This window comes from Sardina pilchardus, chromosome 19, assembly GCF_963854185.1.
Source record: "Sardina pilchardus chromosome 19, fSarPil1.1, whole genome shotgun sequence".
NCBI classification, from domain to species: Eukaryota; Metazoa; Chordata; class Actinopteri; order Clupeiformes; family Clupeidae; genus Sardina; species Sardina pilchardus.
The window spans coordinates 31,256,208-31,283,878 of NC_085012.1; the positions used below are offsets into that span (position 1 = coordinate 31,256,208).

Below are 27,671 nucleotides of genomic sequence, written 5' to 3' on the forward strand. Positions count from 1 at the left end.
GGCAACGTGAGTGACTCCTCAGAATTTCAAAAGTGCAAGGCACTGCAGCACGCACTCGTTCCTCTGAAGCGTTTCTCTAACTATGGGCCGCGGAGCTGCACCAGTCCGCAATGTAGAGACTGCTGGTCCGTGAGGCGTGGAGTGAAATTAGGCTCAGTGCTTCACCTGGTAATTTGCTGCGCAATTGATGAAGCAACCACGGCCCGACAGAAAAAGAAAACAAAAGTTTCTCCAATCAGGAGGAAATACTTGCTAGTTTGATGTGATTAAACATAGAGCAACACAATTAAGTGTTGGTATGAGCGTTCATTGAATGCATGCATGTGCGTGTTTGCACGACAGAAACTGAAACTAAGCGATAACGTTGGTGGCTAGTTCCGCTTCAACGTATTGGAAGGCTGTTTAATTATTTAACAACATTTAATAGAACAATGTGGATTCTTGAAACAGAGCAGAGCATAGTGAGTCAAATTTGAATATGGTCAAAAGATTGTAGCCTTAGTCTTTCATTTAAAAATCTCCAGATCAGTGATTTACACCTATCTGCTAGGCCGTAATACATAGACAAAAGTTGGTATTGTGTTTCCTGAATCCTTACATTCAGAGATTCAAAAGGGATTTCATTAAAAAGCATGTCAATTTTGTGCTTGCATGAGGGAAACATCCCAAAACAATAGCACCCATATTATTGCTGTTGTTTTCAGAAGTAGCCTGTATTTATCATGCAACCATGCAAAAGCTATTGTAATTATACTGTATATTACTAAAGCAGGTCTATGATTTTTCACAAACTTTTTGTGAACAATGTTAGCATTTAAAACATTGACTGCTTTGAAGTGAAAGTACTCTTATTACAGCATAATAATAATTGTAACTAGAAATGCAATTCTAAGGAATTACCAGTGCATGAAAATGCAAAAATAGATAGAAAATGTAGATATGGTTACTGAGGTGTAGCTAGGGTAAACATGGTGGTTGCATAGTTTACAGAGAGTTGATAGTGTGAAGGTAGACAGTTTAAAGATGAAACATTCCAGTTCTAACTTAACTAATGATTTCTATTCATGTTAAAATGTTGATTAGCTAACTTAGCTAATGATTTCTATCAGTTAAGCTAAAAATGCTAATTATGCTAGCAATGCTAACTTTACTAACAATGCTAACCAGGTTGATTAGCTAACTTAACCGATGATTTCTAGCAGTAATGTTAAAAATGCTAACTATGCTAACAATGCTAAATTTGCTGACAATGCTAACCAGGTTGATTAGCTAACTTAGTTGATGATTTTTTGCAGTTATGCTAAAAATGCTAACTATGTTAACAATGTTAACTATGCTAACCATGCTAACTAGCTAACTTGCTAGTGAGGACTTTTATTTTGAAACATTTGTTGCTAGGGTATCCATGGTGGCCACTATCAGGAAACAAGAAGTTACTGCAGTATAATCATGTTGGTTGCTATGGAAACGGTCATAAACACTTAATTTTAATGGTTGCTATGTTGGTTGCTAGGTACATGGAGGTTTCATGTAGTTGACTGGAGGCATAGTGGATGATAACTGACAGTTGGAATGGTTGAACAGTTCAATAGTTGAGTAGTTTCAATGGTTAAATTATTTAATAGTGTATTATTGCAGTGAGGACCTTTATTTTGAAACAGTTGTGGACAGAGGAAGTAGTGAAACAGGATCTGTAGTCTTAATGAGATTGTATGCTTAAAGCCTGAGACAGAAGGTGCCTCTCATAGCGTTTACGCGTCCTCTCTCACTCCTCACTGATCTACATAAAGAATGATGGAGCGGCAACAATGGGATAGTCTAGCCCTTCTTCTATCTTTCTTTATGTAGATCATTGAGGATCGAGGAGCGAGGGAGGACATATAAACGCTGCTTGAGAGGGACCCACAGTAAATACTTTAAAAGTTGTATGTAGATAGTCTAATTAATGTTGATAGACAGAATGTTTAATGGATATTGATAGGCAGATTGTTTAATAGATATTGATTGACAGTTTAATGGGGGGATGAGTGAATGGTCTGAAGAAGATGAGTGGATAGAAGGTTGGATGGAATGTGCCTTATATTCTTGTTAAGAGAGACACTGATACAGCTCTCTGAGAGTAGTTGACACAGGTGTAATCAATTTAACTGGCTAGTCTTAAGAGAGCCAGAGTAGGCTACTCTTAAAGCCTGAGACAGAGTAAATAATTTAAAAGTTGAATGTAGATAGTCTAATTAATGTTGATAGACAGAGAGTTTAATGGATGTTGATAGACAGATTGTTTAATAGATGTTGATAGACAGTTTAATGGGTGGATGAGTGAATGGTCTGAAGAAGATGAATGGATAGAATGTTGGATGGAATGTGCCTTATATTCTTGTAGAATGGAGAGACACAGAGAATGTATCTGAGAGTAGTGGATACAGATACAGGTGTAATCAATTTAACTGGCTAGCCTTAAGAGAGCCAGCCTGAGACAGAGTAGATTGTTTAAAAGTTCAATGTAGAGCGTCTAATTGATGTTGTTGATAGGCAGACTGTTTAGAATGGGTGGATGAGTGAATGGTTTGAAGAAGATGAATGGATATAAAGTTGGATGGAATTAGGAGGACTTATTACAGTGCATGAAAATGCACTGTACTGTTATTCCAAAACTTCTTATTACAGTGCATGAAAATGCACTGTACTGTTCTTCCTCGGTCTTCTTCTTCTTCTTATTCTTCTTCTAACGCACGCAATTCAGCTTCAACCGCTTAACGTAGAAACTCCATTCAAATTTTGACGCGTAGGTCTTACTTACGCGATGTGGGCTTTGTATTTTTCAACTTTGTAACTTTTATACTTTTTAAACTATTAGTTAAAAACTATTACAATTTCCCCCATAGACTTAACATGGCTCATTATGACATCACGGCAGCAATTAGAATGTTACCCCAGCTGGTCAGCCACCTGGCCACCAACTGTCAGTTTCTCTCAGGCTTTACAATCTCTCTGAAGACTACATATTCTGTTCCCCTGTATCCTCTGCGCACAACAGTATCAAAATAAGTCCTCCTAATTCCATCCAACTTTATATCCATTCATCTTCTTCAAACCATTCACTCATCCACCCATTCTAAACAGTCTGCCTATCAACAACATCAATTAGACGCTCTACATTGAACTTTTAAACAATCTACTCTGTCTCAGGCTGGCTCTCTTAAGACTAGCCAGTTAAATTGATTACACCTGTATCTGTATCCACTACTCTCAGTAGAGAGCTGTGTCTCTCCATTCTACAAGAATATAAGGCACATTCCATCCAACATTCTATCCATTCATCTTCTTCAGACCATTCACTCATCCACCCATTAAACTGTCTATCAACATCTATTAAACAATCTGTCTATCAACATCCATTAAACTCTCTGTCTATCAACATTAATTAGACTATCTACATTCAACTTTTAAATTATTTACTCTGTCTCAGGCTTTAAGAGTATTCTGGCTCTCTTAAGACTAGCCAGTTAAATTGATTACACCTGTGTCAACTACTCTCAGAGAGCTGTATCAGTGTCTCTCTTAACAAGAATATAAGGCACATTCCATCCAACCTTCTATCCATTCATCTTCTTCAGACCATTCACTCATCCACCCATTAAACTGTCAATCAATATCTATTAAACAATCTGCCTATCAACATCCATTAAACATTCTATCTATCAACATTAATTAGACTATCTACATACAACTTTTAAAGTATTTACTGTGGGTCCCTCTCAAGCAGCGTTTATATGTCCTCCCTCGCTCCTCGATCCTCAATGATCTACATAAAGAAAGATAGAAGAAGGGCTAGACTATCCCATTGTTGCCGCTCCATCATTCTTTATGTAGATCAGTGAGGAGCGAGAGAGGACGCGTAAACGCTATGAGAGGCACCTTCTGTCTCAGGCTTTAAGCATACAATCTCATTAAGACTACAGATCCTGTTTCACTACTTCCTCTGTCCACAACTGTTTCAAAATAAAGGTCCTCACTGCAATAATCCACTATTAAATCATTTAACCATTGAAACTACTCAACTATTGAACTGTTCAACCATTCCAACTGTCAGTTATCATCCACTATGCCTCCAGTCAACTACATGAAACCTCCATGTACCTAGCAACCAACATAGCAACCATTAAAATTAAGTGTTTATGACCGTTTCCATAGCAACCAACATGATTATACTGCAGTAACTTCTTGTTTCCTGATAGTGGCCACCATGGATACCCAAGCAACAAATGTTTCAAAATAAAAGTCCTCACTAGCAAGTTAGCTAGTTAGTATGGTTAGCATTGTTAGCATTGTTAGCATAGTTAGCATTTTTAGCATAACTGCAAAAAAATCATCAACTAAGTTAGCTAATCAACCTGGTTAGCATTGTTAGCAAATTTAGCATTGTTAGCATAGTTAGCATTTTTAGCATTACTGCCAGAAATCATCGGTTAAGTTAGCTAATCAACCTGGTTAGCATTGCTAGCATAATAAGCATTTTTAGTGTAACTGCTAGAAATCATTAGCTAAGTTAGCTAATCAACATTTTAACATGAATAGAAATCATTAGTTAAGTTAGAACTGGAACGTTTCATCTTTAAACTGTCTACCTTCACACTATCAACTCTCTGTAAACTATGCAACCACCATATTTACCCTAGCTACATCTTAGTAACCATATCTACATTATCTATCTATTTTTGCATTTTCATGCACTGGTAATTCCTTGGAATTGCATTTCTAGTTATTATTCTTCTTCTTCTAACGCACTTAATGGAGCTTCAACCGTTTAACGTAGAAACTTCATTCAAACTGCGCTGAGTAGGTCTTACTTAGGCCATCCGGGCTTTGTATTTTTCAACTTTGTAACTTTTATACTTTTTTAACTATTAATTAATTAAAATGACAATTTCCCCATAGACTTAACATTGTGATTATGACATCATAATAGGGCAATTAGAATCTTCTGCCAGGTGGCCAGGCCAGCAGCAGCAGCTCTCTCTCTCTCTCAGGCTTTAAGCATACATTCTCTATGAAGACTACATATACCTGTTAAACTGTTTCCTCTGTCCACAACTGTTTCAAAATAAAAGTCCTCACTGCAATAATACACTATTAAATCATTTAACCATTGAAACTACTAATCTATTTAACTGTTCAACCATTCCCACTGTCAGTTATCATCAGCCATGCCTCCGGTCAACTACATGAAACCCCCATGTACCTAGCAACCAACATAGCAACCATTAAAATTAAGCGTTTATGACCGTTTCCATAGCAACCAACATCATTATACTGCAGTAACTTCTTGTTTCCTGATAGTGGCCACCATGGATACCCTAGCAACAAATGTTTCAAAATAAAAGTCCTCACTAGCAAGTTAGCTAGTTAGCATGGTTAGCATTGTTAGCATAGTTAGCATTTTTAGTATAACTGTAAAAAATCATCAACTAAGTTAGCTAATCGACCTGGTTAGCATTGTCAGCAAATTTAGCATTGTTAGCATAGTTAGCCATTTTAGCATTACTGCTAGAAATCATTGGTTAAGTTAGCTAATCAACCTGATTAGCATTGTTAGTAAAGTTAGCATTGCTAGCATAATTAGCATTTTTAACGTAACTGCTAGAAATCATTAGCTAAGTTAGCTAATCAATATTTTAACATGAATAGAAATCATTAGTTAAGTTAGAACTGGAATGTTTCAGCTTTAAACTGTCTACCTTCACACTATCAACTCTCTGTAAACTATGCAACCACCATGTTTACCCTAGCTACACCTTAGTAACCATATCTACATTATCTATCTATTTTTGCATTTTCATGCACTGGTAATTCCTTGGAATTGCATTTCTAGTTTTGATACTGTTGTGCGCAGAGGATACAGGGGAACAGAATATGTAGTCTTCAGAGAGGAGCCTGAGAGAAACTGACAGTTGGTGCCCAGGTGGCTGACCAGCTGGGGTAACATTCTAATTGCTGCCGTGATGTCATAATGAGCAATGTTAAGTCTATGGGGAAATTGTTAATAGTTTTTATTTAATAGTTCAAAAAGTATAAAAGTTACAAAGTTGAAAAATACAAAGCACACATGGCATAAGCAAGACCTACGCAACAACGTTTGAATGAAGTTTCTACGTTAAACGGTTGAAGCTGAATTGCGAGCGTTAGAAGAAGAAGAATAAGAAGCCTAGGAAGAACAGTACAGTGCATTTTCATGCACTGTAATAATGATCATCATAATGATTTGATGGGGGTAGACAGTATGTGTAGGTGGGCCCTATGGCCCCAAAGTCTTAAAATAAGCCTACTTAACTTGTCATTTTATTGATGACAGTTGGGATCTTGTCCCCTTCAATTTGACAACACTCCCAGTGTTTTCAAGGCTTCAAGGTTTTATTGAATGCCTCTGACCTAGAATGCTTTGCACTTGTATAGTCTTTCATTTTGGAATTTTAAGAGCAAAAAACATACATTGCAATGTTAAGAAATGCATGTTTTATTTCATTCAGATATTTTAATCAACATGTGTATATTGCAATTAGTCAATTAGTGGGGAGATAATCGATAATCGAATCGAAATCGAATCGAACTGAAAAAAATAATCGTTAGATTAATCGATGCATCGAAAAAATAATCTTATTGGTAAATGTGTTGCAAAGCATAAAAGGTCCTTACGAGTCCTTACGAGATGAGCTCACAAAACATCATTAACTAACCAGTTAATCATGAATTATAGTATTAGCAAGTAGTTTATACAATATGTATCCACACCCTAACTAATCATTACTGCATGTAACAACTGTTAGATCGTGGAAATGTTACTTCATCAACAAAATATTATTGCATCATCTACTATACGTATATGTTTAAACATTGACAAAATATTGTATAAATAGATCTTACATTTTCACCATTTCCTTTGTTTACAACCTCACGGTTGGAATGGTTTCAAAATAAAAATGGCTTTCAAAATAAAAGTCCCCCCGAAACAGAATCACATAAGGAATGCATTAATAGTAGACTCAAATCGTGACTAAAAGAATTGTGACACCCCTAATGTTTAACCGTTTGTCCAATTGATTTCAAACTTTTCAAAATTTCAAACAGGTGTCTTGCTACAAGCACAAGTAAATACAGTGCCAAATTTGAGGCTGTTTGGATAAGAAATGTAGGCTGGGTGAACCCTGCCTGAACTTCCGGGGAATTTGAATTTCGCAGCTCAGGCTGGAAACCAGCAGATCTATCCTCTGTTTACTGCCAGAACCTTTGGCTCCAATCAGAAACGGCCATACTGTAGTCCTGGCACACTATTGGCCGGTGACGTGACGATGACGAAACATAAGCGACAGCAGTTGTGTACACACTCAACCTATCGATGCCGCTGTCGCTTCTGTTTTGGAAGATTTTAAAGGCAAGTTTTCTTTGAAAACAGAACAAAAACTTGCCCTGGAACAGTTCATACAAAAGAAGGACGTGTTTGCGATTCTACCGACCGGCTTTGGTTTAAGTTTAATTTACCAACTAGCCCCGCTCTTGGCAATTGCGTAGGCTACAGAGTCACTTGAACGATGCCCATTGATAGATAGATAGATACTTTATTGATCCCCAAGGGGAAATTCAAGTTTTTTTTTTAGATTTGATCACGCCTCTTGTGCAATAGAAACAAAGTGCAGCCTCCCCAGACTAATGTTCAATCTTAAAAGATTGAGCTTAGGCCCTGTTAACACGACAACGTTTTTTCTTTTCATCAGTTAGGCCTTGTGCACATAAGAACGTCTTTTGCGCTGAGCCTGGCCACAACAAAAGTCTTTGGGACATTATTTCCTCAACCAAGAGCAACTGAGCAAAGGTCATGCCGCATGCAATGTGAAGTACCCTTAACCGGTGCAAAATCATCTGCTAAAAAAGTTCAATATAAACATAATCAAACACCACTTCCTACACAACCACTGACTGCATATTTAAGTATATAATACCTAAACACACTTCCAGCAATTTACCAAATTTAATTAATGGTTTAAAAATGTAAAATAATAACATTAGGATGCCTTCACCTTGAACTGTCGCTTGACCTTGTCTCGGTCATGCTCAAATGTAGAGGCCCTCTCCATGGCTTGATACTTTGCCTCCAGAGCACTTTCTTTCTCACGCAGGATCTTCTGGTAGGTTTTCTGCAAAGCCTTTATAAGTTGACAACACATTATTAATCTATATGTGGATGTTTTTTTCAACAAAGAACAACAGTCTGAATTGTGTGTTCTACCTGTAGCTCAGCACGCAGTCGCTTGTTTTCTTCATCCAACTTGGCTTCTTTCTTTTGCATGGATGCGATCTCATTATTCTTGCTGACTCTGAAAATGTCATAGTCTTTACGAAGACGCTCATATTCTGCTGTGTATTCCAGGTCTACAGACCCAGTGGATTTGAAGCTGGCACCAATCACTCTGGGACCACGACGGAAGGAGCTGCGTAAGAGGCGTGCTTTAGGCTTCACCTCTACTGGTATTTCACAAGCTTCACCACCCTCACCACCATATGCATCTTCAATGACTTCACCAGGGCTCACAAGTGAAGAGGCTGTCCCCATGATTACCACTGAGAAATTGAAAGTTGCCCTTCAGCTGAGGTTGGTGCTTGTATATACCACTGAACAATGCTCCTGATTCATCTTGCATGTTGGAAAACCAGTGGATCAACTGTGGTAAATTAAACAAATAATACATTGACATTAAAATGCATTCTGGTTATTACAGTTTTTTGTCAACTGCTACCTGTCAATCAAACACCATAACCCCACACAAAACCACACACTAATTCTAAGCCAGGCGCCATTATTATTTTTTTTAAAGTATATTTTTTTGGGCTTTTTGTGCCTTTAATTTTGACAGGACAGTAGAGAGAGACAGGAAGCGAATGGGTGAGAGAATCGGGGTGGGATCCGGAAAGGACCACGGGGCGGGAATCGAACCCGGGTCGCCGGCGTGCGCTGCAGGTGCCCCAGCCAGTTGCGCCACGGCTGGGGCCAGCCAGTCGCCATTATAGGCAATAATCAAACCTGCCCTATAGTGACAGTGGTTAGCTTGTTAGCTTGTTTACAGTTGATTCAATTGGTGAAGCCTGTGGGGTATACTACGAACCTCGCTGAACATAACCAATCTTTCTTTGGACAACCTGGATCGACAAATACAAAAGTCGCAATCAGAGTTGAGTGGTATTGCGAAGCTCACTCACGAGTCAATTTGTTAAACCACGCATAAAACAGAGAGAAGTATATTTTTTGGCCTTTTGTTCCTTTAATTTTGACAGGACAGTAGAGAGAGACAGGAAGCGAAAGGGTGAGAGAGTCGGGGTGGGATCCAGAAAGGACCAAGGGGCGGGAATCAAACCCGGGTCGCCAGCGTGCGGTGCAGGTGCCCCAGCCAATTGCGCCACGGCTGGGGCCTTAAATCATTTTCAAAGGGCAAATTTCAGTGTCGTATGGTTTTGTAATTAATTTTTTAACATTTTTTATAGTATGATGCGTTCTCTCTGCGAAAATAAAGTCTATTGCGCTTAAATCCTTGATGACAGCTTCTAGCTGTCAAAATCAACAAGGTTCAACTGGACATCACTGTGGCTCAAGATCACTAATGATCTCTTTTGGACGTATAATGCACCTTCATGTCGTGAATTCTAGGGGTGATGCCATTAAAACGAGCATAGGCTTGTTGCCAGCTGCCACATTTATCAACACACGTTTATTCTTATGCTCGAATTGGAGTGACACGAAAGTTTGATGAATCACACGTGAGCCCCGTCGTAAGATGATTTCTGCGCTCAAATGTACGCTGGTTTCTACGCTCGCTTCTGCGCTCCCATAAAAGGAGTGTTCAGCAACAGTTCAATTACCCTTACAACATGGAGAATCCGCAAGAGCTGTATATTTCACCCTGGATGAACTAGTCATAAAAATGAACTCCTATGAGGGATATAAAAGTCAAAACACGGCGCCGGGAAATACCGTAGCAATAAATAAGAATAGGGAGTGCTGGCAAAAATTAGGTGATACAGTGAACGTGTAAAGTGAAAATATTCGCCGTAATTGTAAAAAAACAGTGATGGCAAATACAGAATAGTTCGCCATTAAAGGAATAGTTTGGAATTTTGGACATAGGACCTCATTTCCAACTTTGCCGAGGTGATATAAGTCGGTGGAGACCGTTTTTATCGCGTTTAACCCCTTCCTTCAGTTGCAGCGCTCCCCTTTGCTAAGGCTGGTTCTGAGCTAACGCACTTCAACGGTAACATCCAAAACAGTCTTACCCTTAGCCTACTCGCTCCACAGCACACCCGAGACAAGTCAATTAAATCGTCAGACTATCGATATACATGTCCGTGTTGATAAATTTTAGAAATAAAACTAACCTTGCAACTCAATGATTTATTACATTTTGAGGGACTAGTTTCTCAATATCAATTTGCCACTGCCATGCAGGGAACAAAGTAGGCTATTGCAATGCGATGCAAGGTTCGTATTTCTAACATTGATCTATCAACACTAGGCATGTGCATCGATAGTCTGACGTTATAATTTATTTGTTTCGGGTGTTCTGTGGAGTGTTTTCAGTGGCAGGCTGGATGTTACCGTTGACTTGCGTTATCTTGGCACCAGATTAGCACGAGATGAACGCTGCAGCTCATAGGAAGGGCAGAGATTCACTAAAAATGGTCTTCACCGACCTATATCACCCCGACTAAGTTGGAAATGAGGTCCTATGTCCAAAATTCCTAACTATTCCTTTAAGCCCAACACAGTGAATATCACTTATTTCAAATGCAAAAGCAACATCCGATCTGCTATATTGTGTAATTTATAGGGCTGGGTATTGATCCAGATTTCCTGAATCGATTCGATTCCGATCTGCAAGGTCACGATCCGATCCGATTCTTGATTTGATTCGATTCAATTCAATATCGATTTACTTAGGGATTTCTTTGTCAATACTATTTTTTCTTGGTTATAAAATGACTTGAGTGGAGCATATCCCTATGTCAATGGCCTGTACTACAATACAAACGTTTCCAATAAGTGGTTATTTAGTACAATCTCCCTAATCCAATTGCTGGGTTGTCAATTTAAACTAGAAAATGTAATTCCATGGAAGGAATTACCATTGCATGTAAATGCAAAAAGGTTGCTGTGTAACATTTAATTAGTTAAAAATAAGACAACAGCCTGACACAGAATAGATAAATAACAACCCAATCACAGTTCCGCTGAAATTACTTGGAAACCCACATTTAAAAAGTGATTTATGAAAATGCATTAAAATTGTGGATAGTTAGCCTAGGCTATTTTGGAAAATAACTCTTCATTTATCAGAATAAAAGACTGAAATGAAGTTGCCAACTTCAAACGAGTTGCAAGCACTGACACTTTGTTTAGTAGGCTACTGAAGTAGAGATGCACCGATCGATCGACTGGTGACCGGAATCGGCCGATTTTCACGTGATCGGCCATGACCGGCGACCGGCCGGTCAGTCTGAGACATGCCAATTTTATGCCGGTCAAATGCACTCGCACAGCATCACACAGCTGAGTTTGCAAGTTTGATGAAGCTAGCAAAGGCCAACAGTCAGGGCTGGATAAAGTGCTAATACTGAGTTTTTCTATGCAGCGAACGCTGTGCTTTGCCATATTGCATGGAATTTACTAAGCTGTCACTTCAGGTTACAGCGCTCATCAAGGCCGTCCTTGCCGCTAATTGCGTGCCCACAGCAGAACCACAAGCGCTATCAATAAGCAGCGACATAGCCTTTATACTCCACTTAAGGCGAGACACGGCAGGAATAAACATAAGTTGGCAAACCGAAGCAAAACTATCATGTATTCTTTCACACTACAACAACTAAGTCCGATTTACACATTTAGAGGTTTATTTGTCTGATCACGCCTGTATATTTCTTCTAAATTCGCCAAAAGTTAGCATTCTAACTTGTCATAAACTACCGCGACCGTGATACAAAACATATCATGCGTGGTGTCGTTGGAAAGCTGTGTTTCTCCTGCATGACGTTATGCCATCCAAATATGGACACTTCCTTAGTATCCGCAAGCAATCGTGAAAGTTCAAATTAGAGTGTGGACTGAGAATGTATGTCATTTGCTGTGTTTCAAGGCTTCTCAAAATTATTTTTTTTTGTTGTCATTTTCCAACATCTCCTATGTAGCACCTATGTACACCAAGCTTTCCAGTTATCAGTATAATGAAGATATTTACAGTTGGATATTGGATGTGAGAAGAAAAAATAGTGTTCCTACAGTGCATTTCTATTAGTATGTGTAAAATGAATGTCCCAGCTGAAGAAGACTTGTCTATTCACATTTTTCTACCAGCCATTGATAAGTTGATTACATTTCTATATTAACATGTTGTATTAAAGAAAATATAGGCTAGAAAATAACTCTTTGTTTGTGCTGTAAAGAGTTTCTAAACACTTAACAGCGCACACAAAAATGTATTTTTTTTTTCATGTTTTCTTTAAAGAGACCCTATGCAACTTTTTCATAGTCATAAAATCACTTAGAAATCGTTGTTTTGCTTGACTGATCAGTTTTATCGAAAACAGTCACATTTCCTCCCGCCCCTAGTGTCCCTATCCGCTATTACAACCTTGCAACTTTCTGATGAACGATCGTCTGCTGTTTACATCTGGAAGTCAGAGACGCGTAAGGAACAAGAAGAACCACGCTTGCCATTTATATATTTATATATAGCCTATATATGTATAAATATACACGCTAAAGCTGTCGGGGAAGCTCTGCAGAGAAATATGCAAGCATAAAACGAGCAAAAACTAAAAACGAAACCGAAACCAGAGATGAAATCGCCAATCCTGCATTGTTCCTCTTTAATAGAATTTTTTTTTGAGCAGATAATCATTATTAAAATAGAACTGTATAAATTGCTCCTGGTGTGAGAAGTTCACACATATCTGTTCTTTAATACAACATTTTTGTCAACAGATAATCACTATCACTATAAAAATAGAACTGTATAAATTACTCCTTGTGTAAGAAGTTCACACACATCTTTTCTTTAATACAACATCTTTGTCAACAGATAATCACTATCACTATATATAAAAAAAAATGACTGTATAAAATAAATTACTCCTGGTGTGAGAAGTTCACACACATATTTTCTTTAATACAACATATTTTTTTAAACAGATAATCACTATCACTATAAAAATAGAACTGTATAATTACTCCTGGTGTGAGAAGTTCACACACATCTAAAGTGCTAGCCTGACGACGTCATACTCAATTCTTATCAGAATATGAGTCTGAAACTGCTCCATTCAGCTGCGATTATGGGGCGTGATTCAACCGATACAGTGCGGGGGGGATAGCTCTGCACTCATTGGATAGACCAAACCAAACAGAACAAGTTATTGGCTGTCAGTATCTGCGAAATCTAAGACAGAAATATGTAGCAGGGTAGGCTATGAAAAACATCCTCCTTCGTTTTTAAAAATAATTCCTACAAACTGTATGCAATGAACAGCTGGGGAAGTGTGTCGCCAACGAGCAAACAGACATTTTTAAACAAACGGGAACAACATCACCCAAACATGCTGTTTTAACTGGGTGAAAGTGAAACTGAAGTTTTCCCACATATCCTCGTTGGTCTAAGTGTTCAGAAATAGTTGTGCGAATCCGTGATAAAACCTCCGTTTCAATAGCTAAGATAAACGAAAGGCCAAACTGCATGAACAAATTATGCATTCATAGCCATAGCGTTTCTGTTGCAATCAAAATCAACCTAAGCGAACATGGTCTCACAGCCAACTCGTTGAACGAGGACGCATGCAGCCGTGAACGTCACTGCTGTTCATATGTCAATCATCACGTAAAGCCCGCCGTGTGAAATGTGATTGGTCCGAGCCGAAGTGTATCTCGAATAGTAGCAGCTGAACGGAGCAGTGCCAGACCGAAGTTCCCGGCAGAAAAAGAATGGAGGCGGGGCTAAACTTCGGTCTGGCATCCAGGCTACTAAAGTGCAGTATTATGGAAGAACCATTTCCTTCTTTTCATATCCAATATTAAACAACCAAACCTCTATGGAAACAGGGAAAACCAAACTGGTAATGGCAATAAAATAAATATATAAATAACAATGGTTATAATGGTGTTGTTCCTCCACGTCCTACTTTTTCCTTGCATGTGTTGCATATTGCAAATTTGTTATCTTCTTCAGACACGCTGAAGAATGTCCAAATAGCTGACATGTTAACTCACGAGGCTTCCTATGCGTTCTGTGTGCACGTGTGATGCTGATGTTGCCCGATGTTTATCACGCAGTGCCCGAGTGCATTTGACCGGCCATAAAAATCGGCAAATGTCAGACTGATTGGCCGGTCGCCGGTCGTGGCCGATCACGTGAAAATCGGGCGATTCCGATCACCGGCCGATCGATCGGTGCATCTCTATTTTCTACAGTCCTGTTTCGTCCACAACGTGTGGTCTTAGGCGAATCACGCGCTCCGCCTCCCCATTCGATTGGGGAAAGTGAGGATGCACAAAGCCATATTGTTCTGCAAATGCTTTAAAGTCTGCTGATGTAAACTGCTGTGCATTGTCTGAACACAGCTTTTCAGGGATGCTAAAGCGTGCGAACATGCTCTTCAATTTTCCAATGACTCTCTTGATTGTCATATCTGTCAGATGTGCTATTTCAATAAATCTTGAATAGTCAACGACTACAAGGTATTGCTGGCCACCTACTTCACAGATATCCGCTCCAAGATGTCTCCATGGGCCTGGTGGTAATGCCGTGGTAAGCAGTGGTTCTTTGCATTGTGTTGGCCTTGAAATTTGACATGTCTGACATTGGTTCACTTTGTGTTTCAGATCGGCACTGATGCCTGGCCACCACACAGATAGGTTAGCCCGTTCACGACACTTGTTGAGCCCTTGATGCCCTTCATGGATGCGATCCAGCATTTCATGTTTCATTTTGGCTGGGATTACAATTCTTGATCCATACAGAGGAAGACCTTTGAACTCACTCAAGAGTCCCTGATGGCTAAAGTAGGCTCTCAAATGGACGGGTATCATTTTGAAATGTTTAGGCCACCCTTCTTTGACATACTTCAGCACACTTTGTATGTCCTCATCGGCCACTGTAGCATGAACTATCTGCTGCAATTTTTGTGGTGACGCAGGAAGGTGTCCCTCCACACCTGCTATGTAGGCCTCAACTTCATCTTCAAGGTCTGACTGCTCAGTCTGTGGCAAAGGGTGTCTGGACAGTGTATCCGCAATGAGTAGAGACTTTCCAGGAGTATACACTGCCACTGGGTTAAACCGCATCATCCTGGTTGGCGCACATGGAGTAGACGCGAAAATCTCGAGCTCCCGTTTATCTTTGATAACATTTATCCCTAACCCCATCTGACCACTGTTATACCACCACTTAGCTTCTTAAGTGTATCTTTATTGCCCTTTTCGACACTAACTATGGAAAACATGACCATGCTTCTAGAGGAGCACAGAAAATCCTTGACTGCCAAATTTAAGTCCACGTTGGGAGCAATGTTCCCTCTAAGCTGCGCGCGTGCACGGATGCGCAGGCCAGTCGAAGTGGCCGCGCAACAGATTTTTCAGACCGCGCATATTTTTCAGACCGCACAAACTATTTTTTTTTTCAGGGGTTAAAAATGTGACTATCAAACGCGATGTAGCCTAGTTAGCAAACATTTAAAATACTGACATGTCTGACAACCAAGTCGGATGTAGACAACGTTACAAACAAAGTATTCTTAAGGCTCTTGGCAGGTACCATGACGAAAAGAAAGGCTGAGCAGGTGCTCCAGAAAAAGGTCTGCCTAACATTTAAAAATGAGTGGCTAGATGAAATAGTCCAAACTGACACAAAAGATGGTCCAGGTAGGATTAAACTTTCAGAGATATTTACATATTTGCTCGGAGGCAAAAGCGAAAGGGGAGTTTGCTAGTGGTAAAACTTTGTCCGAGTGGAAGCTTGATTACCTAAAGCAGGGGTGTCCAAACTACGGCCTGTCACGCACTTTAATGCAGCCCGCCGAACATGCATTAGTTTATCATAGATTTTGCCCGATAGGTTATCATTGGCTGTTCGCTATTTTTTCCCAGCAACAGCGTTGGTAAACTTTACAGCAAACTGCTTTACACTATTCTTAGAGAACGTTTGCAATGTCAATGTCAAAACAGCATGTTACATAGAGATTATACTCGTTATAATCTCCATTGCAATAGATCTAATTTACGTTGTGTTACTCATTTGATTGGGAACGCGTTTGAGCGTGCACAAAAGGGATCCAGCTGGCTTGTCATTGTTGATAACTGATATCTCCATTTCATAAGAAACGTTTAAAAGAAAAATGCAAAGAGTAATGCACTCCTGAGCATTATAATAAACTGTGAGAAGGCCATAGGCACAGCAGAGTGCGCTGGCGAGAGTCTTAAAGTGACAGTGCACCATTCTAAATGAATTAAACAGCATCATATTAACCGTCTTTAACAAAATTACTTTCTCATTATTGTCATGTACATTATATATATATGTATATATATATATATATATATATATATACAGTATATATATATATATACAGTGCCTATAGAAAGTCATCATACCCTTTTGAAATAGTTACTTTTTTTGTCTTACAGCCTGAAATCAAAACCCATTTTAAAAAAAATCTTTTCCAGTTTTATTAACAAATTTAGCTGTACAACATCAAAATAATGAAAAAAAAGTAAACAGTTCTGAAAATTAATAAAAAAATGAAAAACTAGAATAACAAGGTTGGAAAAGTCATCATACCCCTGACTAAATACTGTTTGGACATGTCTCTATTATAGCTTTGCACACCTAGATAGGGGAAAATTTTCCGTACAGAAATGTTAAAATTTCGTCAAATTCTGTAGGGAATGGCGATGGACTGCTCTCTTCAAGTCAATCCACATATTTTCTATAGGATTTAAGTCAGGGCTCTGACTTTGCCACTCAAGGATATTCACCATCCTATCCTTAAGCCACTGCTTTGTTCTTTTGGCAGTATGTTTAGGATTATTGTCGTGTTGGAAGGCGAATGACCTCCCCATCCTCAGCTGTCTAGGAGAGGGACGCAGGTTTTCCTTAAGAATGTGGGTGTACTTGGCAGCATCCATTTTCCCTTCTATCCTGACCAATTGCCCAGTTCCCGCTGAAAAGAAACATCCCCACAACATAATGTTGCCCCCACCATGCTTCACACTAGGTATGGTGTGTTTATGGTGTATGTGTGACTTAAATCCTATAGAAAATATGTGGATTGACTTGAAGAGAGCAGTCCATCGCCATTCCCTACAGAATTTGACGAAATTTTAACATTTCTGCACGGAAAATTGGGCACATATTCCCCTATCTAGGTGTGCAAAGCTGTAATAGAGACATATCCAAACAGATTGATGGCTGTAATGAAAGCAAAAGGAAGCTTTACAAAGTATTAAGTCAGGGGTATGATGACTTTTCCAACCCTGTTATTCTAGTTTTTAATTTTTTATTAATTTTCAGAACTGTTGACCTTTTTTTCATTATTTTGATGTTGTACAGCTACATTTGTAAATAAAACTGGAAAATATTTTTTTTAAAATGGGTTTTGATTTCAGGCTGTAAGACAAAAAAAAATAACTATTTCAAAAGGGTATGATAACTTTCTATAGGCACTGTATATATATATATATATATATATATATGGGGGGGGCTACAATGTATTATGGTTTTGCAAAATTCATTGCTGAAATAAACTCTTTGAAGTCATGACTTGAGTATGGTGTTTGTTGTTATTATACTTGAAATTAGACTCAATGTTCCAGAAATGTAAAATGTACAGAAATGAAACCTACATGACAGTGTAATGACACTTCATGACATGTTCAGGAAACATCTCAGATGGTTCACTGTACTTGAGGTCAAAGGTAAGCATTCATGACACTGTCAGAAAACTATTTTGGTCAGTAATAGTTATTTGTGACAGCTTAATGACAAGTCAAAACTGTACCACTGTAGTTGAGGTCAAGAAAAGTATTCATGACCAATTTATAATGGTGTCATGACAGTCAATTGTTCAGGCTCATCACTTAAAAAACCTAGAAGATAAGTCAGGCCAAACACAGTTTTACGTCAAGTTGTCATGACAATATTGTGTCAAATAATGTCATCTTACCTAATGTCAAGTTGTCATAGTGATGACGCTCAAACAATGTCAACTTGACATTACAAAAACCGAATGACACATTATGACAACAGTCATAAACATCAATAATGTGTCATTAATGTGCATGACATGTGTCATGTCCTTCTTATGACGGTTACATGACACCCTTATGTAGACCCCTTCAAATAAAGTGTTACCGATACTTTATTGATCCCCAAGGGGAAATTCAAGTTCACTTCCACACAGGGCTTTGTTGATAAATCTATACTTACCTTTTGAATCCCTACTGTTTAGTGTATCTTTTTGCCCATACTTCCACACAGGGATTTATTAATTAATCTATTGTTATCTTTTGAATAACTACTGTTTAGTGTCTTTTTTACACACTTCTATACAGGGATTTATTGATTAATCTCTTTTGAACCACTACTTTTTAGTGTACCCTTTTGGCCCTTATATCCACAAAGATAATTTTATACATATCTTTAAAGAAGGAAATTGTTGTATTCCCTATTATAATTTATTGTTGTGTGTTTGCACTTTCTGTCTGGACATGGAGCATAATAAACATGCAACGTGTTCATTACCTGTGAAACTCTGATTTCTGATGTCTGATTTCTAGTTATTTTATTATTATAGGCAAGGGACTGTTTGAAAACTGAGCAGCACTGAACATTGCCATTTTCCACACACAAATGTATCATTGTGAATGATTTGGGATCTCCAGTTGGCCACCCTAAAATGCACCAGAATGCAGGAAATCACATCGACGAACCCCCAGACACCCACCCACCCCCCCAACACAGCCCACCCAACATCATTTTTCACCAGCCGCTACTGATTATTATGTATGGGGATTGGACTTTACCTGAAACATGTTTGGGAGAATTGAGATCCCCTATGTGAAGTTCATTTGTTCACACAATGGATGTGTTTAAAAGGTTGCTGCTTTATGACTTAGCAGCTTGGGGGAATGGTAAGGGGGAGGGGGTTCATTACTCAGCTGGGTTTTTTCTTTTTTTTTTCTTCAATAGGTACTAACCCTAACCCTAACCCTAACCCAAAACAACCATCAGGCGCTATCTACATGCCAACAAGTTGTTTGGGAGGCATGCACGGAAAAAAAAACTTTCTCACTCAAAAGCACAAACGTCTGGAGCGGTACTGGGCCTTCAACTGGGACCGTGTGCTTTGGTCAGATGAGACAAAGTTAGAGCTTTTTGGCAACAAACACTCTAAGTGGGTCTGGCGTAACAAAAAGCTCTAACTTTGTCTCATCTGACCAAAGCACACGGTCCCAGTTGAAGGCCCAGTGCTGCTCCAGACGTTTGTGCTGATGATTTTGAGTGAGAAAGTTTTTTTCCCTGCATGCCTCCCAAACAACTTGTTGGCATGTAGATAGCGCCTGATGGTTGTTTTGGAGACTTTGTGACCCCAAGATGCAACCATTTGATGCAATTCTGTAACAGTGAGTCGTGGAGATTTTTTTACTTTCTCTTACCATCCTCCTCACTGTGCGTGGTGGCAAAATAAACTTGCGTCCTCTTCCAGGCTTGTTTACCACTGTTCCAGTTGTTTTAAACTTCCTAACAATTCCTCTGACCATAGATATTGGCAGGTGTGCGAGTGGCTATTTTCTTATAGCCATTGCCTTACTTGTGAAGGTCGACACACATCTGCCTTACTTGAACAGTGTGTTCCTTTGTCTTTCCCATGTTGAAGAGAAATGGCCTCTGTGTCACGTCATATTGATGGCCCAGGGAAACAGGATGTTAAGAATTACTAATTAAATGTTCCTACATACTCTGATTGACTTTGTAAACTACTGTAGAAATGACAGAAATGACAGAAATACTTCAATTACATTTATTTCCTAGGAATTGTTAGGGGTGCCAATAATTGTGGAACAGGTGATTTTATGAAGAATAATTATTTCTCAGTCAGGGATTTTTTTCCCCACCTTAAAATTCTCTTGAGTTGAAGGTTACATTTTTCTACAATTTTCAGTGTGAGAGTATGCTTCTACAATAAAAAATGTATTTATTTTAAGGCTTTTAACGCATCTTAACCAGGGGTGCCAATAATTGTGGAGGGCGCTGTATATTGACTAGATGTCGCCTTGAGCTTCTAAGCAAACGTTAACACCGGCGCCATCTTGGAGCGGGGATCTGAAGCTCTAAATTATTTCACCCGTGTTGTCCTGTGTTACATATTTAGCTACTTTTGGGCATCCCGAGTGATTAAAATCTTATCTATTGACTAACGACAAATTTGGCGACTTCTCACAATGATGTCAAACTCCGTTTCTCAGTTGAAACGTCAGAAAATCACCGTTATAGTGGCTTTTCCATTTGTGAATTAGACTAAACTACATCGCATTCGCCAAACGCATCGCCACATGATTATAAAAGTAATGATTGGCCTATGTAGGCTAGTATCAGACCGTTTTAAAGCACAGAAGTAAATGTTCAAACAGCTTACCATCTAACAGCAACTTCTGGTGAGATTACAACCAGTCAACGAGACAAGCAGCAGCCCCAACCAGAGGCCGCCTATTCCATTGTATCAAACCTGGTTGAGTTCACTCAGATTTCCTCTAGAGGCGGTCGTGAGCTAGCGCAGAATGAATGGGAGGGGCTAGACGGGTAAGTTTATCTTAAGACAAAAATTGTGTTTCTCGACAAAAGTAACATTTCGTATTATTTAATATTGGAGATATTGCTCTCCGCGCCCTCTACAGGTTGAAACATGCTATGGCATGTTGGTCCAAAAATCATGCACTCATTCCCAGATTGACACAAAATCACCATGGTTGATTGGCTGCAGCAGGGCTGCACTCCCTTCCAAATTTCAGAACATCCTGCCCATTTTGAAAGCCTTTTTCAGAAATGTGAAGTGGGTGGAGTTATGGGGTGAAGTTACGTTTACTTAAAACGACCAACAAGGTAAGAAAACACATGTGACCCTGCAAGGTGAAACCAGTCGCTTTGGTAAAAAAATTGTAAAAAGTTATTGTGCTCACGTGAGCGGCCATAAACTAAGCTTTCCAAGGATATGTATATCGAGGCTGTTGGAAAAAGTATCGCTAAGATAACCGTATCCAAAGTTGGCATGGTTCTCCCCTCACGATAAGCCAGAAGAGGGGGGAGGGGGGGGGGGGGGTCTGTTAAATACAATAATCATAATGTGTTCTGAATGGTGTTATGTTTGTTGTAGGAGATCAAATGCTGATTCTTTTAGGGAAGATTTCATGCACCATAAACAACTCCGAAATGACATCAGACTGCAGAAATAAGTCAGTTCGACAGCACCAGCACACTACATATTGGCTAGAAGGCAAACGCATTTGTCGAGAGACCTTCAAATTCATGCACATGTCAGTTGGCATGCAGTATCACTATTGGTAGGCTAAACAAACTGCAAAAAGGGGGAACTGTTCAATTTTTGTTCCTGATATTTGCAATGAATTGTTGAAAGCGCTCTATTCTGCTGTGTCCTGGGGAAATAGCTTCAGCAACTGGGATGTTGGGTGACAGGACAGACTGATGGACACACAGTATAAATGACCTATTCTCTTATTGCTATCCATCTCTAGCTGGTGTGCTGTGAGTTGTCCCAAAGTATTTACGTGTGTAGGGAGAGGGCAAAGTAACTTGGGAAGCCATAATGTCGTCCTACAAAATAGCTACTGTATAGTCTCAAATACTGTAACTCCCATCTCTACTAGGCTTGGAGTAGAATGCAATGTGTTCTTGTACTGTAGATGTCGATATAGCCACCTTTAAATGACTAGACAGTGGAATCTGGTAGGCCTGCCCCATTGGGAATAATGAATGGTCTAATTTTGACGATCAGAGGTTAGATTTACCAGCATATGTTATTTCATTGTTTTGTTTTTTTCAAGGATAAGTCAAGATCGTCTCTCAAATCTGCTGCAGCACTATACAATAAATGGTCTGCAGCCATTTGAAAAAAAGTCTGGAGGACGACAACGCAGTACATTTCAAATGGAGGATGTTAAACCATTTCTTGAAAATTATGCTGAGGATCATGCCCTAGTCTTCCCTGGCCGTGTGCCAGGGTTTAAGAGGGACGATGTACGTTTACTTCCATCCGCTCACACAAAGGTTTTCGTTTACAACCAGCATAGAAGCGCAACTGAGGAGACAGGTTGGTGATATGCTATCTAATGTGACGTTAAACACAATAGCATAAAACAATAAGCATGATTACATAGAGCAAAATCACAGAATTCAAGCTGTTATTCTAAGGTAAAATCTATGTTGTGTTGTCAAATCTTTCTGCTTACTACACAGTTTAAGGAGGTGAAGGGGAATGGTGGGGGGGGTGCTCTTCTTCTAAAAAAAAACAACACCTAAAAGACCTTGCAGAACCTCTATTGATTACTCACTTTCTGATTTCCAGAACATTGAGTTATGGGGAGCAGTAGCTTCTTTAATATGTGGAGGCAACTCTGTCCCTTTATTGTTACAGCCCGGCCCATGACAGACTCATTTTGGACTTGCCAGCAAAACAACAGCCTTATTTATAGAAGTGCCAACATCCCAGATGCAAGCAAAAGCCAGAGACTCATGCTACAAGAACAGCACCTTAATACTGTCCACAATGAAAGGTCCTTGTACAATAACATGGTCCTCAAAGCCAAGCTCACATGTCAACAAAATGCCATCACCGACCTCTCAACGAATTCTCCCTGCAGCTGCACCATAACCATGCACTACCGTTTTGATTTTGCTCAACAAGTGCACTTGCCAAGCAACCCGATGCAGCCTGGGCCCATGTACTTCCTTGTCGCAAGGAAAGTGGCCTAGTTCCGCCTCTGCTGTGAGGGGCTTCCCAAACAAATAAACTTTTTTTTAAAGTAGCAACATGTCAACACAAGACCATTACACTAAATTTCCTCATCCCTGGCCACACTAAATTTGCCCCAGACTGGTGCTTTGGTCTTTTAAAAAGAGCATTCAGGCGTACAGTCGTGCCGTCTCTATGTGTTCTGGAGGATGTTGTGAACAAGAGCGCCTCAGATCACTGGGAAGGAAGATGGCACTACCGTAGTACCTGTCTGTGACTGGCAGTCATTCTTCCATGGTTTTTGTAAACCTGTCCCTGGAATAAAAAAAATACCACCACTTGAATGGACATAATGAAAAACCGTGTCTGTATTGGGTTTCTGTATTTATATCTGTATGCATGAATATCAGACACTAACAAAAGTACAGGATGCTGTATTGACAGTATGCTGTTTTCGTTTTATGATTTAACTAATGGTTGTTGAATTTGGCTCCTGTTGTCATTGGTTGCCTTTTTCTCTTGCCAAGTGCAGTAGCCTACTGGTATTGCATAACAAATATCACATCTCTTTCAGGTTGGATTCCAATTTTCCAGGGACTGTATTTGTGAAGGAGGCCCCTTCAGCAGAGGAAAAGGCATTCCAGGTCCTCCTACCAGGGGCCACTTTTCCCAGAGGCAGGCCAGAGACATTTCCACTTCCAGGACTCTCCCTGGAGCGCCAAAACTACCTATACAAACACTTGAGGGATTTTGTGGAGACACCATTCCAGGATATTGTCTGTCCCAGACCAGAAAGTGTTTCAAGGAAGCGAAGCAGAAGCCCACTTGCAGACATTGCCAATGCAAAATGATTTCCATGCCGTGTGTGTGTGTGTGTGTGTGTGTGTGTGAATAATATTTATTTATTTATTTATTTATACATTCACTAATTCATTCATTCATTCACTAATGCATACATTCATACATTCACTAATCAGCCTATAGATATTTCTGTGATTTATTCCTAAACAAGTTCTTATTTTTGTATTGTTTTAATAAAACCTGTAGGTATACTGTCATTTAATCAACCGTGCTGTGTGTCTTTCTCTGCCCCCTATTTAATGGTCATTGGGTGTCAGTATTTCGGGGCAATTAAGGGTAGAGGAAGTTTTGTGTAGGCTACAGATTCGTGTATACTTTTAAAATGCGTTACTTCAATGGAAAACGTATCTTGGTCCCTAAAATGACGCCAGGATATTTCTAAAAGTTTGTGCTTTTCACCGTTCGTGCCCTGAAAGTCTTTCACATTCGGTTAGGCTTACATCTGCCAAGAACGATTAGGAATGAGCAGTTGTCTTACTTTTGTAAGTCCTGTGCCTTTTGTAAACGCACATCCCAAAAAGCACTATCCGGAGCTATGTGCAGAATCTCTTTAGACTACCATCTGTCTGCAGTCTCGTCTGAATCTCATACACCTTGCATTCACATTGTTAATGGCTTTAATCTAATCAGGACATATACACCTTGCATTCACACTGTTAATGGCTATCTAATCAGGACATGTACACCTTGCATTCACACTGTTAATGGCTATCTAATCAGGACATGTACACCTTGCATTCACAATTGGCTTATTCTAACCCGGACATTTACTTCTTGCTATCACACATTTAACTAGGCTACCCCCATTTAACTACCCTCACCAACCCAGAATTGGTTTGTAGCCTCCAATTCAGTAACCTGGTACAGTAGGCCCATGTCATTGGGCTAAAATCAAATGACAACTAAATAAATAGCATAAGCTAGCCTACATCATAACATTGGAAACGTTTGAGAGTCGGCTACACCACCGTAAAACATTTAAGAGGCGTGGACAAAGGGAACGACTGCTAATCTGTTGAATCTTCACCTAAACAAAGTCAGGGTTTAACTGTCAAAACGTATGTTTTTCTGTGAAATTTGCTCCCAATATGAAAGTGTAGACTGTATACTGTCGAATTATGCGAAAACATGAAATTGGACATTTTAACCCATACGTTTGTTTATCGTGGATTTTCTCAGAACAGCACCCTGCGCAAAGCGACTGATTTTGCTTTAAATGGTCATACATGTCATCTCATCTCGACTATGGGCGCAGCCATGTTTGTTGACAGGTCGTAAGCCCAACTCGGGGTACTCGCAAGTACTCCGAGGGGGGGTTCCTCTGTAAAATGGATACAAATGGATCACAGGGTCAGTTCTCTCTTAAGTTTCTCCACGTTGTGTTAATCATATTGTGTAATTCTTGCTGTATATGTGTCGGGCGAAAATGTTGTTTATTATCAAAGAGAAATGGCTGCTGGCTAGGGGTGGCACGGTTCACAAAATCTACGGTTCGGTTCGTATCACGGTTTAGGGTCACGGTTTTCGGTTCGGTACGGTTCTTGTTGTTATTTTTTCTTTTACTCTTTAACACTCCAGAAACATATTTCAGCATATAGCTTAATCATCCACAATTAGGCTATTTAGGGAATAGTTATCATGTAATAATGCACAAACTGAATTTGACTTTACATAAAGCACATTATTGTCTGAGGAAACTTTAAGCTACAGTTGAGATTTTGATAAAGCAAGGAAGACATTGATGATTTCAACAATCTTTTCATTTATTTGGCAGGGATGGTCCACCAGCATAAAATGTAGGTCGTCCACCCATATTTTTAATTGCATCGCCTTTTTATCGCTCTCCTTTCATATAGTGTGAATGATTTTTTAACAAGATGTAAAGCTTGTCTTTATTTGAAACACACACACATTATGTAATTATAAATACATTCTATATACTGACATCTGATATTCATAACAGCAAACTTTATGCAGATTATAGCCTACTATTCATAACTCCACCTCTTAAATTCAGCTGTCTGGCTGAAGCCTCAAAATATTGTAAACAAAGTAGCAGGCTAAGCTCATCATACTCTACTGGTTGGACTGTTCAGTTTCCCCACATGTGTTTTAGTTTCAAGGTAAGCTAATACTTTTTCTCCTTGGGACAGGCCCTTTTAAGCGTTGGAGTTGAAAACATATTGAGATGGTCAGTCAACTTGAATTCAAGAGTTTTTTATAAAATGCCTTCTAATGATGCTAACCGTATTTAACAGTAATTTAGCTAATCGTCTTCTGTGCGTCATTGCGCTCACGATTGTGAATGTTTCTTTGGATTAATGTGCATGTCGAGGGCGGGTGTCCATTGAGCGCGCACGAGAGCGGGCCAAGGAGAATGAGTTTACTTCTACTGTTTGGTAAAGTTGCACGCATAGTCTACAGTTGCGGAAGAACTTTGCTTCCACCCGAGCAGCGTCAGGTGCATCAGTTTGACCACGCTAGGGATGATCTCTCGCACTTGTCATTTCTAAAACCTCGCACGCAGCACTCAAAAATCCATATTCCTACTCTCGCACGTAGGGAAACACATCGTCACATATGGGAATCAATTGCGCATGCCATAACTAGCCTGAACCGTAGGACCGTACGACGAACACACACTCGCATTTTTCCAAAACCGTGCCACCCCTTGCTGGCATAAGTCAGCGGCGTTAAAGTTAAGCACATAATTGACGTTTTATTATATGTGTTCAATGGAAGTCAATGGGAACCGTAAAGCGACAAATCGCGGTGACCAAAGATTCTTTTGCCGGATAGCGAGACACCGGTTGCCAAATGGGCCTGAACAGGCTACACAGCAGAACACAAACCGAACACAACAATAGACTAACTACACAACCCTGCATATCATTTAGCATTCCAGGTTAAACTGAGATGGATGCAGACCAATTGACTTGATTTCGTCTGCAAAATTGCAATTTGTAATATTACATGTCATGTCGGAGTCAATCCTATGTTTTTCGATCGAACAAAAAGTTTTACAGTCCGTGTGTGTATTTAAACCATCTGAACTCTAACACTACTAGTCATCCACAAAGTGGTGTTCACGTCAGCAAGCCTAGCCTAAGATTAGCCTAGGCTAATTTATCTTAACGTTAACTTAATCATGTCCTTACCTAGTTTGCAACATTAGTTACGACTGCCAGCCGATTGTCCATCTCAGAATACAGAACTATCCAGAAAGTTTCTGAAAATTCTGGGCCATAGATCCGCCTACTTTGTTCCGTGACGTCCTCCAATCACAGAGGTGTCTTGGGAGGCTCAGGGTCCACCACTTAAAGTGGTAGTCGGAAACTAGGTATAATCGCGGATACAAGAAGGTAGGAGGATGCTCAAAACAAAACAGACAGTGTAGGCCTACACAATGTAAACACTGGTTAGGCTAGCTAACAAAGTGGTAAAGTTATATTGATTCATTAATGTCCATATAGACCGTGAGGGGCCTTAAATTATGGAAACCGTTACCGAAAAGGTGGCAAAGCTACCATACTTTTTCTGAAAGTCTGAATCTCAGCTTTTTAGTGATGTAGGTTAGGGTAGACCGTGTGGAGACACGAGTAGGCCTATAGTTGAGACACCTTAAATATCTTGCATGCGCAGTAAGCCCAAGTTTTGATTTTTGATATGCACATGCATATTAGTGTCCTCTTCGATCATGGAAAATTTGAATGACAAAAATATCTCCAATCCAACGTTATCGGCAAAAGATGTTT

The 27,671-nt window shown here is 39.5% G+C and overlaps 1 protein-coding gene across 6 annotated transcripts in view; it reads right to left on the reverse strand.

The window, feature by feature from the left end:
- nphp3 (nephronophthisis 3) overlaps positions 1-27,148 on the reverse strand; it is a 147,001-nt gene extending 119,853 nt beyond the window's left edge. For all 6 annotated transcript variants that reach the window (XM_062520802.1, XM_062520800.1, XM_062520801.1 and 3 more), the window contains exons 1-3: positions 27,075-27,148; positions 8,282-8,714; positions 8,073-8,198 (exon numbers count right to left, since the gene is read on the reverse strand). In XM_062520802.1, coding sequence (XP_062376786.1) covers positions 8,073-8,198; positions 8,282-8,605 — 450 coding nt within the window. In that variant the 5' untranslated portion in view covers positions 8,606-8,714; positions 27,075-27,148. The remainder of the gene's footprint in view (positions 1-8,072; positions 8,199-8,281; positions 8,715-27,074) is intronic.
- Positions 27,149-27,671: the final 523 nt, after the last annotated feature.